This window comes from Lottia gigantea, assembly GCF_000327385.1.
Source record: "Lottia gigantea unplaced genomic scaffold LOTGIsca_5, whole genome shotgun sequence".
Taxonomy (NCBI): domain Eukaryota; kingdom Metazoa; phylum Mollusca; class Gastropoda; family Lottiidae; genus Lottia; species Lottia gigantea.
The window spans coordinates 131,155-146,157 of record NW_008709715.1 but is presented as its reverse complement, the minus strand read 5'-3'; the positions used below and the strand labels follow the sequence as shown (position 1 = coordinate 146,157).

At 34.5% G+C, this 15,003-nt stretch overlaps 2 protein-coding genes across 2 annotated transcripts; one reads left to right on the top strand and one right to left on the bottom strand.

Moving 5' to 3' along the window:
- Positions 1–1,377: 1,377 nt before the first annotated feature.
- On the top strand, positions 1,378–7,418 carry LOTGIDRAFT_228882 (hypothetical protein; the record flags this gene model as incomplete). The annotated part of the gene is made up of 8 exons (XM_009061715.1): positions 1,378–1,407; positions 3,848–3,916; positions 4,266–4,388; positions 4,770–4,863; positions 5,020–5,742; positions 6,039–6,476; positions 6,697–6,870; positions 7,189–7,418. The coding sequence occupies 8 exons, from the start codon at positions 1,378–1,380 to the stop codon at positions 7,224–7,226; spliced, it is 1,689 nt and encodes a 562-aa protein (XP_009059963.1). The 3' UTR covers positions 7,227–7,418.
- Positions 7,419–7,588: 170 nt separating this feature from the next.
- On the bottom strand, positions 7,589–10,744 carry LOTGIDRAFT_228881 (hypothetical protein; the record flags this gene model as incomplete). The annotated part of the gene is made up of 6 exons (XM_009061714.1): positions 7,589–7,845; positions 8,323–8,472; positions 9,284–9,350; positions 9,558–9,668; positions 10,251–10,313; positions 10,718–10,744. 6 exons carry the CDS (start codon positions 10,739–10,741, stop codon positions 7,679–7,681), a joined length of 582 nt encoding a protein of 193 aa, XP_009059962.1. The 3' UTR covers positions 7,589–7,678.
- Positions 10,745–15,003: the final 4,259 nt, after the last annotated feature.

Sequence of the window (15,003 nt, the reverse complement as noted above, 5' to 3'; positions counted from 1 at the left end):
ATTTTTTGTATAAATTTACCTAGTTATGGTTTAAATTCAAAAAGGTGTGTTCACTGCAATTTACTGCAAGTACAAAGCATGTACCTTATAGCTCTGAGTGTGTGTAATATTTAAGTATCAGCATTCTCAACCTTACTCTTTACCAGAAAATCTAAGAGGATCTTGAAATTTTGGTCTGAAACATGTTGGAATAGCAATGATCTTATCAGAATTTCAGACTAGTCGTGCCAATTGTAATGGTCGTTAAACAAGTTAGACGGTTTAAATATTGAACGATCATCAAGATAAGTTGTCAGTCACATTCATGACATCAGATTGTTTTGGACCATAGAAAAAAAATGAAACAGGGCTATTCTTTCGGATAAAAAAAAAATAGTCTTGTCACTGGCCAATTTGATCAAGGGAAGTAACTCAGTAATCGCTTGACAACAGAAGACAAAATAAACCCACAGACTCCCAACACGTCAATAAAACGCTATCAGTTTCTATCACAGTTTTTACTTAAACTCTCTGAAATGATATGACCCAAAATCAGAAGCGTATTTAGAGCGGGTGAGAAGGGGGGATTTGGGCCTATGGTCCTTCGTGAAAATCAAGCGCTGTAAGTACACAAAATTGATCTGAAATCCATTTGCCTTTTGGCCTCACAAAACAACAATGGCTTTATTGCTAGCATTAAAACTTGTTAATGATTTGTTAATTATTTTCATCTGTTCTTAGACCTTCGGATCCCGTTCAAACTTTTTCAAAGGCCAGTGGTCGCCAAATTAACATTTTTTATAGGTCACTGTAGGGTCAAAGTCGGGAGATGGATTTTTATGTTGAGAGGGCGATAGTAATGTGTTTTTTTTATATCAGCGGTTTGCCATAATAATTAGAGGACTATGTACCTTTAACACTGCTTAGGGATGAATGACTCTGGTTGTTGGGCGTGAGTTTTGTAGATGAACATTTATATCATAAATTGTGAAGGTGGAACATAATAATTCACGTCAACATTCGAGTAAGTCAGGCAATAGTTTTGTTTAGACGGCATCGAGAATTCAAATTTGGACAATTATTCCAATTTTAATATTTGAATTCCCTTTGCAATGATGGTTATCCCGAACACTGTATATCCATCTTATATAGATGTATATCTATGTAATTATCTGACCGATAAAACTACTGCAAAAAGTTGTAACTTTTTAAAATATACGCACAAATCTGACACATGAGCTATAAATGACAACTACGTAAAAACATACTTGCTTCATCATATGTTTGACCATAAATCATGGATGACACATTCGTGTAAAATAAACTTGTATCCAATGAATGTTAATACTGAGATTTACCATAGGACATACCATTGTATTTTCGTGGAAGTAAATCGTTATGTTGAAATCGGGTATCTATCTAACCCTGGTAAGTATTTTAATCTACTACATATTTTGCATGCCAGGCATAAAACTCCATCCAATATAAGTATTTGGTGTACATATTTGAACACAAGCATATCTTCAAAATGGTATTTTTAAATCCATGCATTGTCTGGTATTTCACAACACTAGGGTTTTCGGTCCTATAAATAAAAGACGTAACACATCATTTGATTATGTTACAAAAGCAATATATATTTCCTTTCCTTTAAATTATACGTTTATGCGATGCACGTACTTTTTCATTCATCTACCATCAACCAACATGTACAGCGCATCAGAAATATTTAAATGGATTCAAAATTGATTTAAAAGTGGTTTTCTGTCTTTTTTCTATGTTTGAGGACACATCCATATTGATATCCCGTTCAAAACTTCCTGTGATTCCTGTAATTCTCAAAAAGAAAAAAATACCTGGCCAGCCATTATTGCCAATACGATTCAGTCTAAATGTACAAAATAGATGCGAGTAAACCTCTTTCGAATATCTTTATTGCCCATAATCAGACTGTTTTCTTGAGATATCCGCACTGGTCCCTATCCAAAAACTGTCTACAACAGATGAAAATGAACCTAAATTGCCAAATATAAAAATCAATTTAGTTATCCAAATTACTAACGCGTTTCCGGTCGTATGTCTTAGCAAGTCTAACTTGTTTCTTTATAAAGATATAATCATATAAAGATAATAAGAAAATTTGGGAATTGCATACAATATAAAAGTGACATGTTTTCATTCAATGAAAATTAATCATTCCTATGTATACTTATCCTCGCTTTCAGTTGAATATTAAAACAGTTGTAGATAAATCAAACAACGTCGAAAAAAAAATTGGGTTATGCCCTGTAAACGTGAATCTTCAAGATAAAACACACCACAACATACAATTGCTGAGTTCAAGTTAAGAAGAAGGAAATGACAACACTATTTACATTGACATGAAATGACACTGTCTTTTACAATCATAAACACTCGTCAAAATTCAAACATTGATACTACTTAGAATATCTGATGCATGGATGGATAACAAGTCGTCCTCGTGGTATAAATGACATACTTTCTTTGCATTGAATTTAAGACAATTATTTGCAAATCTTAGAAGATTCTGTTAAGGTAACTTCACGCCATAGAAATAACCAGTTGCGTATGAATGCGAATAAGTATAGCGGATATCAGTTTCGTTGCATCCGGAACTCATGACCACTTTCATTATTCTCAAACATACGCAACTGGTAATAGATCTGATGTGAGGGTACAAAAATATAATCAAACGAAAAGTAATTTAGGAGAATGAAATCATTTTCAGAGAAAAGGGCCCGAGAAATCGTCGAATTTTAGATAAACTGTTTGTCTTCCAGAAAATTTCAGAAAGCGAGTTAAAACAAATCAGACTGAAATTTATATTTACTACACTATTATACTACATTAAAACTTGGTAGAATATGTCCTAGTAGTTTCTCAGACAAACATCGTGCAAGTGTCAGTGTAACTTATATAACATATTTAATATGCACAGCAATAATTATGCATAGCTTCTCTGAGTAGAATGTCTGATAACTTTCTAAGTGACAGGTTGACTTTCCCATTCATAAAGTACTGTAGACGCACACCATTGATTTGGTCTACTTATTACATGTAATAAAACCTCATACCATGACGGAATCTGTCGCCAAGGGTCACGAATATTACATTGTTAATGTTTCTACTCTCAGACTTAAATCACTAAATCATATTATGATAATGAACACGTGACTATTCTGGATATTTTAATACAGAAAAGATGAGATATGTTCTTTTGTGATAAAGCCTAGGCATTTCACACATTCTCGTGAAAGTCGCTTAATATCAAACTTTTGAGATCGATAAAATACTGAACCAATAACATCTTCGCAATGGTAAAGGTATTCTCGTCTTATACCTTGAGTCCTTGATTACAATAGCCACTGTTTTTGTATCACGGAAGTTGTGATGCAGTGATCTGATTGGATTGTACGCTAGTGGATAGAGCCAAAAAGATCCTTAAATAATAAGCAATACTGCTTACAGTCTTCATTTATAGGGCTCTTATTGACTCTATTGGGTGGCATAGAATCCAATCAAATCGTTGCATTTCTTGATTTAAAATCATTGGCTTTTGTAGGAATGGTATAAAACAAAGTTCGTAATACCTCGACCATTGCGAAGATAAAATTCTACCTATTTGGGTTCAGCATCCTACTGGCGTGTAAGGAACTTCGTTGGTAAATTAAAATAACCCATGAAAATTATATCCACTATATTACTCTTGCATGCACCACAATACCAACATAAATCATATGACATTTACTTTCATGTATATCTGTAGTTGTCAAGATTCACACGAATACACTTTACTTTTAGAACATCAAGGGTCTTTTCGTGTGATGTCTAATTTCCTATTTTTCAGTTAGTGTGGTGTTTCAGTGTAAGTGGGACTATAATTTATCCTACTCGTGGCAACCATAGAACATGTAAGGTAAGATATAGTGGTCTTTACAGATACATTTCACATGATTATTTCATTAAAAACAGGAACTCATGAAGATCTCGCCCCTCAAAGTTCGATTCATATATCAATTGAAGAAATGAATGAATCGATAATTGTATCGATAAAGAGCGGTTTTCATTGGTTAGCTTATATATATTTTTTTTTAGATATTTTGTAACTCTTGGTATCATTTTGTACTAATAATAACCTTCCTTAGGTGGTGTGAAAATGAAACAACCATGTGTGTAATGTATATATAATGACGAAAGGTGTAGCATAATGTCTTGGTCAAAGGACTTTAGTCATTACATAAACGGATGCGATGTTTTAATTTCAGACTTTAATTTGTTCTTATGGTACAGTTTGTGTACAGAAAGTACGGTACTGTTTAACGTCACCATGTATACAACCTAAACCAACATGTGAAGTTGCTGAAGTTGAAAGATCGGATTCGTGTGCTGTAATTTCTGTTTCTTATCCAGATTCTTTATCGAATTACTTTCAAAGCTGACATAATTAATATAAATTACGTAAAGGATATACTTTCAAAACTATATGAATGGTAGTCATCAGTGCTGGGTATCGCCAATCGTGCGATACGTATCGCGATACATAGTTTCACCGATATATCGTACCAGCACTACTAATTAATTATCTTGAATGAATAACTGATCATAACAGTTGTATATTTTTATGCTGCCATAATATGGTCTGTTCAATCATCCTTTAATCAGAATCTATCTGATCTGAGTGAATCATTTCCTCCAAGGAAACACTTTGAATTTCCAATCCATTACATTCACTAAGTAAATGTTGATTATGAATAGTTTTTTGTTTACAGTTATTGAATTGTCCCCAAGGCACGAAATGTAAGCAGGAAGTAAGACAATGTGTGTCACCACCTTGTCAACAACCACCACCAACATGCATCAGGGGTAAGTAAGCTTAACATTGAATAAAAACCAGTAGTTTTTTTTTATCAAGTTTATCATTTTACAAGAATCTATCATTATTAATAAAGGCAACCATTACCATATTTTGCCGTTTTTTATGATAAGAACTTACTTATTGATCAATTTTATTCATTTAAGTTTCAACACCATCGCATCCAACACTGTGTCCACCAGGTTTGAATCCTGATCTACGCATGGGAAGAACTAAAAATTGTGTTAGTGACGGGCAGTGTGGTTCTGGTTCAAAATGTTTTTCAGCAAATGTTCATGGACCGTTTATATGTTGTTCAGAAAAACCTGCACAGGCAACACTTCCCTCTCAACCACAATATAATTATCCACAGCCACATCAGCATCATATGCCAGCTTCACAACTAGCTATTCAACCTTTACAACATCCCGGTCAACATCAGAATCCACCTATTCCAAGAGTCAAGGCACAGCAACACGGCATAAATCACAAGCAGCCACCTCCAACCCATTATCAGCACGGCCCGCCAAATCAACCAATAGTACAACAACATCGTCAGCCGATGCAGCAACTGCCTAGTGGACAAGTGAGGCATCATACACTATCACAGCCACAAGCAAAACCATATGCATTTATGAATCATCATCCCAGCCAGAATTTTCATCGAAGTCGTAATATACAGCCTCCACAATATCAAACGAGGCAACAGGAATATAACATCAATCAGCCTTATCTTCAATCAGAACCTATAAACCAACCCCAATCTTATACACAACGGGAAACAGTGTCTCGTCGATATCCTGATCCGTGGAGCAGACAACAAAGAGAACCAGAAGTAGAAATTGCAAATCCTCGAACAGCAGAAATCGAAGTAAGAAGGGCCCCATCAGGTAAAGACATATGTTTAACGTTTAAATATAAGTGAATTCATATTTACAGAATGTAAATTTCACCATGACGCTTTCAATAAATACTAGATGAGTGCTTCCTCATGTGTACTATCTTGAATGATCAAGGCTAACTTTTTGACTTATCAATTATGTTGAAATACAATTCAAGACTGTTTCTGTGTAATCTATTCAAGACACCTTAGGCACTATTTGTTTATAATGCGGTAGAAGCCAACACACCATAAGCACTGTAAATGATAAACAAGGTTTATTTATTCTAATGGTATTCTTTTTAGGTTATGGCCCTCCATCATCTCAAAATTGTCCTGTGGGGCATATCCCTGATTTCCAAAGAGGACGAGAAATACCATGTATACAAGATGCACAGTGTCAGTCTGGCTCTCATTGTATGTCAGGAACTGGAAGACGATATGTTTGCTGTGCTAAAGAAACTTCCGGTCTGGTACACCAGCGTCCAGTTAAACCAATGCCGACTTACAGTACAAATCGTCAACAAATTGTAAGTTATGGAAACAGAAGACCCGCACCAAGGTTGAGTTTTCCATTACCTGCCGAAACATTACCCGTAGTGAATGATTCACCACACCGACAACACTCTACTAATCAACAATGGAAACCAGATCGAATATCTTTTAACAGTCAGTATTCACCCAAAAAACAGCCTAATTTACCTTATAGAATGCCAGGTAGTAACATGCAGCAACAACAACAACGTAAGAATTTAATTAATCCTTCACAAGTACGAATCATGTGTTTATGTTGGTCTTTATATCCCCTAATTTACGCAGTATGCTTTATATCAGTTGTGCTTTAAGATACAACAAGACTTTATGGATTAATCTGTATAATGAGGTACAACTTCTTAGTTTCTATTAGTTGATTAATGCAAATTGAAAAGAATCATAAGATCTGGAATTAAAACTTATATTACAGCTAAAAAGAAATCTGTATCTGGTCAAATGCAGGTGACTTGTCCTTCTGGTTACACAGCTAATCAAGTGAATGGTCAAAATATGGTATGTGCAAGTGGTAGTCAATGTCCAGAGGGTTCAGAATGTAAATCAACAGGACTGTTTCAAGGTTCGATTTGCTGCTCGAAATCAACTGGTAAGTAGATCTACACATTGTGATGCTACGTGGTATACCAAGTAATACTTGAACTACACAGTCTTTATAATTGTGCCGCTTTATCATTTGATATGCCCAGTACCCTGATACGTTCCCATGCATCAGCTTGGACGGGGTGTATGGGATAACATCACATAATTATGTTCGTGATAACAAGGTTTAACTAAAATAAGATTTCTGGTTTGACATTTTAGGTTTCATTGCATTTCATTTCATTATGTTTGACGGACCTAATCCGGTGCTGGGGTGGCATGATTATTGCTCGTACATTTTGATTATCGTTATTGTATCTTTCAGGAATGGGACAGAATATGGGTTATAGACCACGACGATAAACTGTTTTATACCATCCAAACTTAATACATGTACATGTTCAATTTAAACGATTTAACGGGCGTTTTTAAAGTCGAGTTTGTAAATACGGTGGTTGTACCAAATAAACAATATAAGCTATGTGGACTCTCTGAAAAGAGCAAATTGTTAATTTTTGTATGTTTTCTGTGAATAAAATTAAGGTAATTATCTTTAATTGGTGTGTTTTAAAATAAGTACGCTGGTAAATTTCGTAAAGTTGGTATTCTCTGACATCTGCAAATTACTTTCCCTGATCCGTACAGAGCAGCAATTTTACACAAGCAAAAGATTGTTGTTTAGTTTCTGACAATTAAGTCAGTAAGACGTTTACAATTTTACAAGTGAACACAAATATATTTTTATCAAATAAAAAACAATATATACAAATGAAATGGGGTAATTTTTGGCACCAATATACATAAAATTGTAAAATCTAAAAGGCAATAACCAGTCCTCTTGGTTCTACGCATGCTCGACGACATCCAAGTTGACAACATTTTCTTCTTCCACGGCACTGATTATCAGAAAAACATTGTACATCACAGCTAGTGATTCGGTTTACTCTTGGACACCTGCCTGGTTTTTGACCGGATTGGTTTCCTGAAATGAAAATTATCAAAAATTAACAATCGATGGATATGGTTAACTTAAAGGGATTGTAAAGAAGTTTTCTAAAAATTGTATGTGTATGGGGGACACTGATAGCATCAATTTGCACCATTCCAATTTTCAGACGTTTCTTGTTCCTGCAATTCCACTTTAACTAAGTGTGTCGTATAGAGCGGAGAGCCTTATGGGATAAAGCATATTTTACGATTTTACGATATAGACGTTATCAAACATTCATTTTTTGTGGAATTGAAGGAACCACAGACTTGTGATTGAAAATTGGAAAGGTGTAAATTGATGCTATCAGTGTCCCCGATAAACATGAAAAATTTAGAAAACCTCTTAACAATCCCTTAAAGTAATTTATTTCAAAATGTATGGTCACCCACTAGTCTTATAATAGACTAATCAAAAATGGAACGGACATATGGTTACTATAAAAACGGTAAAAATTCAATAAGAACTCACTTCTTCTCGAACAGCATACGCCACCAGCAAATCCAATTCCATTGGTACAGAAAAAACGTTGAGATGTTCCACATTGTCTGGATGAGAAACAGCGTCGACTTCCAAACTGTACAAAACCTCTCGGACACGAATTTCCTATTTGACCAATAGCTGAAAATAAAAGAATGAATTATATCCTAGTTGTATATGCATTTAATCAGCCCGAAAAATCTAGCCCAATCCGTTTCTCGGACGGATGGGACATCGGCACCTCCATCCGTTTAACATATCCGGGGAAGTGGAAAGACCAAGTTTGTTCGGCTAGACTCTTTTAAGGATTGGCGTCATGCAGTGTACGTTTTTTTTTAGAGATTAATCCATACAGGGTAACATAAACAAAACCCCACAAAAAATCTAATTCTCATTTATATTTTACTAGTTTAGTTTAAACGTATTGTGATTGTGATTGAAAAGAGCAATATGCGTTAGTAACTCTTAAATCTTTGGAATGCATGCTGCACCTCATCTTCACAATGTCAAGCACTACCTTTTTTGTATCACAGACGTTTGTAAAAGCAGTGATTTAATTAGATTGTACGCTAGCGAGTACATCCAATCAAAGGTATCGACAGAAATTCTGTAAACAATTAGTCATAATGATTACAATCTTTTAGTCGAGGGCTCTGATTGGTTGTATTTGGTAAAGTACAATCCAATCAAATCGCTTCATTCTCTGATACAAGAAAGGTGGCTATTGTAGTCAAGGTCTAAGACGAAGTTCGTAGTAGTTTGACATTGTGAAAATGCCTATTTCTAATTTTTCCGTACTATTTGGCCAAAGTTATGGATGAAACTTTACAAAAAATTGCATCAATTATTGTTGAAGATTATGAAGGCGAATATGAAGGTGCTGAAGGTAGGTATCTAATGCACCGTGGATGAAGTATATAATAATAATATATATATCAAAAAACAAACTTACATCTTACACATCTTGCTGGTTGTGATCCCCGATCTCTACAAACTGAACTAGGCGGGCATCGCAAATCCTGAACAATATTCAAATGAAAGTGATAGCTTTACACATTTATCAATTATCTTTAATTATTTTAAAAGCTCTTGAAAACGTTGATATATAAGAATGTATACGTCAGGGACAAATGAGACAATTTCGCTACCTGAGAGGTTTAATTCTTTATTATGTTATTACATGTGAGGTGACTGATAATATAGATCAAACGTAAGCATGTTGTTACCTGACATGTTCTCCTTTGACACGTTGGTCGTGCTTGTGGACAAGGTGCTCTAAAACAAAAGATTTGTGATCTTCTACAGACATACCCACGGGGACAGTTATTCCGGTTTGGCTGAAAAAGGCAGTATCGGATTAAACCAACCAACTATACGCAGATAATAATTCGTCGAACGCACATTCCTTTAATGCAAAGCAAAAATTGGAGACCTGCAATCACCCATTAACAGTGTGATCTTTCAATCAAGAACGACTATAGTAGAAATAACCCAATGGAATTTTCGTCTAATTTTACCTCTATTCCTTGGTTAAGTGATGCAGTCGCCCAAATCATATAGTTGATCTCTATCCGATGCGAAAACGTTTAATATGCCCAATTGCCCATGAAGTAACGACAGTTTCAACTCTTATTGTAAAGTTTTGTAGGAAAATCATATTCTGATATTGATGGCTTAAATTAGGCTTTAAATGCTAGTAAAGCAAATATTGAGACGATTAAATTTGTTTGAATTCGTTTGGTCCGTCTGGCTAAAAAGATCAAACAAGTGTTAACAAGCGCCAACAAAGCGGAATCAATGACAATCAAATATCGGTAAAAAGCACATACAAACATAAATATAATTAATACAATATTGGATTCGGTTGGTATTTAACGGTGCTTGTAATATTGTAAGAGGGTGAAAAAAAAAATACTTACTGAACATCTTCTGCGTACGCTGGTGTCCAGTCTTTGAGCACTTATCACAATCAGATTCAAAGCCTATAATAAAATGATTCTTATAAAAATGTATTCCACCTATTTTAACTAGAAACTCAATTCAAATTAAACTTCAAGAGATGTATCGGGAACACCGGTAGCAGCTATTTGCACCTTTCCAATTTTCAGTCAGACATCTGTGGTTCTTGCGTATCCACCAAAGATAAAAAGTTGTTTCTTGTTTCCAAAACGTTATTGCAACTTTTTAACTTACAAAGAGTAATAAGATTGTCTTCATTTGAATAGTGATGTATCGTCGCTGATTTGTAGAGAAACATGAACCCAATAGACAAATTACCTTTTTATTCTTCTTCAAAACATAATTAAAGTCAAATTTTACGTAGCAACTCAATCAAATTAAAATGTTTTTTTTTTATCTTAAAACGTTATGGAAAATTTGTACTTACAAGTAGTAATAAGATTGTCTTCATTTTTAATAGTGATGTATCGTCGATTTTTAAGAAAAAATGAACCCAATAGGCAAATTACCTTTTTATACTTGTAAAAATATAACAGGAAATGTAGGAAACATTTTGGCAGGCGAAGTTGACTAATGACTTGTCAATCAATCTCAATCGACTTATCACAGTCTTCTTGCACCAGGAAGAAAGAAAAAGACCTAAAGATTGTTTTTGTATTCTTGTATAACCAACCCTTTTTTCTTTTTTTTAACCCCAAAAATGATCAACTATCTATCATTAGTTAAGATAAATCATATAGTGGTTTATTATTGACACTATTATTAATCTAATTACATCAAAATGACGTATTTGAATGACGCCTTTATTACAATCACACTTTCATCAAAAGTAAACATTCCGTGAACATGTGTTTATGATATAGACGATTTGATTTTGGTTAATACGAAAAATCGCATAATTCCTTCAAAAACATATCAAACTAGAAATTTCTATCGATGTATTTTCTATATAATATGGCAGTGTCTTACGAAAAGACCAGGGGTCTTTTTAACACGGATAATTCTGGACACGCATGGACTTGAAGTCCCAAATTTCGGCGGTGAGCTCTGAATACTATTACTGAAGAAAAATACCGTTTCTGAGATTAAGGTATAATGATTTGTCAAAAACAACGGCACAGCTAACCACTAGTGTAATTATCCGTTGTCGGATACCGTTGCAGTGGCTATCGTAATACGTCCACAATTGAAATGGTCGCCCAGGAGGGTATATCCTAGGGATTACAAACAATCACACCTAGTTTCATCAATATCCATCTTGGAACTAGTTCTCTATCGTGTCCACAACGCTTTCTCGAGAACAAGGGCAATAACTCATTAATTTTTTTTAGATTGGTCTAATTTTCATTAGTGCTCGTCCTTGGGTTATTACAAACAGACACCAAGAAACCAGTTCTCTATCGTGTCCACAACCAATGTGGACAGACAGGGGCTATATACAAGAAAATGCGTATGAAAAGGTGAACAGGGGGTACCCTTTGAACCCCAATGTATTTTTATCAGCATGGTTGAGTAAATCCCTGTAACCTAGACCAACATGTTCCTTTACCAACATACAAAGTGCATTTATTGACCTCTATCAAGGGTTTTAATCGCTAATGATCAATAAAACTAGCAGCAAATGTTCCCAGAGACACACTGACAGCATTTAAGCCATTCTTAAGCGTCTCCAAAAGATGTACATGTGTATTTCAATAATTAATTTCAAAAAGTAATTTACACCCCACACAAATAGTGCATTTTTCTAAAAGAAAGGGGGGGGGGGGGGGGTGGAGTAATATATCCTACATATATTGGACGCCTGCGGCATATACCATAAATAACACACAGTATGATTTCGACCGTGGGTAGGTAAATATAAAACAGTATATTGCAAACAAGTATAGGTTTATTAGAGATCATATTTTTAAAAAAAATCCAAGCACCGAAGTTACTTACATTGTAGATTGTTGCCATCTACGTAATCCATGACAGAAAGATGAGGGCTACAAATTGGTTGAATTGTTCCTTCTTGTACAGAGTACAGGTAGTACTCATATATAGAAAAGTTTTACATTCGGATGTATTATAACAGAAATGTTTACAGACATCAGCAGAATTGGTAGGTTAAAATGCATAGCCAGTAGTAGCGGAAAATTTGGAATTACATTAAGCTTCAGTATTGACGGGAACGCTTGTGTTCTCAAACTATCCATTAGGTAAAGTTTTTACTCGATGTTACTATTGTTACATTTCGAAGGGTTGCATTTGTAACATGATGCATCAATGGGTGAAATTTTTTGGTTTAGCCCAATGTTTTTCCAATTGGCGTGGGAACTTTTACCGCTACATCCTATCCTTTTCAAATCCAGATAATAGAAATCACTGACGTTATTCATAATATTTCTCAGACCTGGTGGTACTATGCGCAAACACGTAATAAATATTATGTAGGTTTCCTAGGTTATAATGGTATTTCTACACTTTAATAATATCTTGTAGAGTGGCACTTTCATCTTTGTAAAAACTTTACTTGATTCAAATGTACTTTGATCGCATCCTCCAGTATTGCTTACGTTTATAGAGAATCCTTTCCTTGGCTGAAATTATAAAAGTAGTTATTTAACATATTTTACTATATAGAATATAGGATTTATCATATCTGAATATATTTTAAATTCTTATAAATGATAGACAACAAATTACTAGGCATTGAAATAAGTGGAATCGATGAAATCTCCATAAATTAAGTTTTAACTACAATATTGAATACTCACAGTGTTTTCTATTATACAGCATAACAGTTTGAAATCGTTCAATTGACTGCAAGTTAACACACCACCATGAAAGACCACTCTGAACATTAGTAATTGAACAGGATCTGTGATTCCAATCGCTATCAATATTATCATCTACAACACGCAATGAAGATGCATATTCATATGTTGAACTTTGTCCTGTGTTTTTACCCAATGTCAAGTTCCTCGCAGAAAGATCTAAAATTGTTTTAGGCCTGTATACGCGTAGTAAAAGGTATTTATATGTAGCCACAATGTGATCGGTTAAAAATAATGGTATTAAATACTGTGTTAGAAAACTTTTTAAATTACAATTGAGACTAAAATAGAAAGGAATTTGTATTGTAATTCTAAAGGGACAGAATCGCCATTCGTTCGACCTATTGTACCTTAGTCTCAGAAACAGGAATCTTTAGCTTAATAAGATTAAAAAATAAATAATTTTGAAATAAAAACTGTGATAATTACTTTCATCTTGGTGACCGGTTTTCACAAGTATCTCATTGTAGAATCAGGAACAGTATGAGTGTCCTCCACTTGTACATGAAAATTAGGTGATAATTCGTGTAATTTTGAATTAAAAACTTTAATTTTCACCTAAAATGAGACGCTAAAACAATATTTGCAGGTGTCACTGACTGTATACAATAAACGTTCTCCCTCATTCGGTGGTCGAGGGGACTTACATGAAAAAAACCGAACCCCGTCTGCAACTATGATTGCTCGACTGCAGTTGGAAATCGAAAAAGAGTAGACCGCAGCTGTCCAGGTAAAATTTTCCTCTTTAAACACTGCATGGCGTTGCAGAAAAGGTGTAGAAAAATACAAGGTAAAACTCTATTCGTTTCATTTTTGTTGTCCAAAATAATCTGTAGAAGAGGCTTTTATCGTGAAATAAGAGCAACTCAAGCCTACAAACTTAGTAATGAACTTTGGAACGTTTGCTTCAAATATTAGAGTTAATAAATCCTTGAATTTTAAGATATATAAAATCCCTCCAGGAAGAGAGATGATGTCACCAGGGTTATAACGTTATTTAAATCCCACTTCTCTGATGGAAGTGAGTTTTTATAAACCGTCCATGATTTAATTTTTTGTTCGGAAAGACAAAAAAAAAAAATAATAATAATAAAAAAAGGCGACGCAACTCGTACCTTCAAAGTCAGTTCATGCAGCAGCGACCAGTGCCTTAGATTATCTATTTGTTAAAATCTTGAAAATTCGGAAAACTATTAAGAGCAAAGGATTCGCCCCATACTCTAGAAACGAAAGTTTTCCGTGAGAGTGACCGAAATAAGCTTAATTCCACTCCATCTGTCATAAAACGATAAGTCTCACAGCTGGGACCGGAATTAAACCAACGTTATTATAAACATTCTATATTTGCGTGAAAGGGGTGCAACCTGTGCCTACAAACTTGGTCATTTGGTATAATTTCCGGGAAATATGGAGGTATTTTAAAGACGCGGCGAATAGCAAAGACCAAATCTTCTTCGTATCATTTTATGAGATCAAAAATCCCGACAGAACAAAGGAAGAAGTAAGAAGTTTATAAAGTCGGTTAATATAAAAATTCTAGTTCTACAACAGTGTCAAATCGAATCCTAGACGCACCAGTCTATTGATTTAGTTGTCTGGTTAACAGTAAACAAAAAGGGACATAACTCTCAATTGTTTTGTTTTCGATCAACCCCGAAATAAAATGTAAACATATTTTGGCCCAGGTTGCTTATTTATTACACTGGAAAGGATGGATTTGGAAAGCTGGAGAAGACTACAAAAGAGTCCTAAATGGTAGAGTTTCAATATACACCCATTTTTCTTATTATTTGACATACTGAATGCTAAAAATTTCAACATAAGACGGAACTAAATTGAACTGCCTGTAAGTGGCAGTGTCATCCATGACCATAACTGACATAGCATAAAGATATTT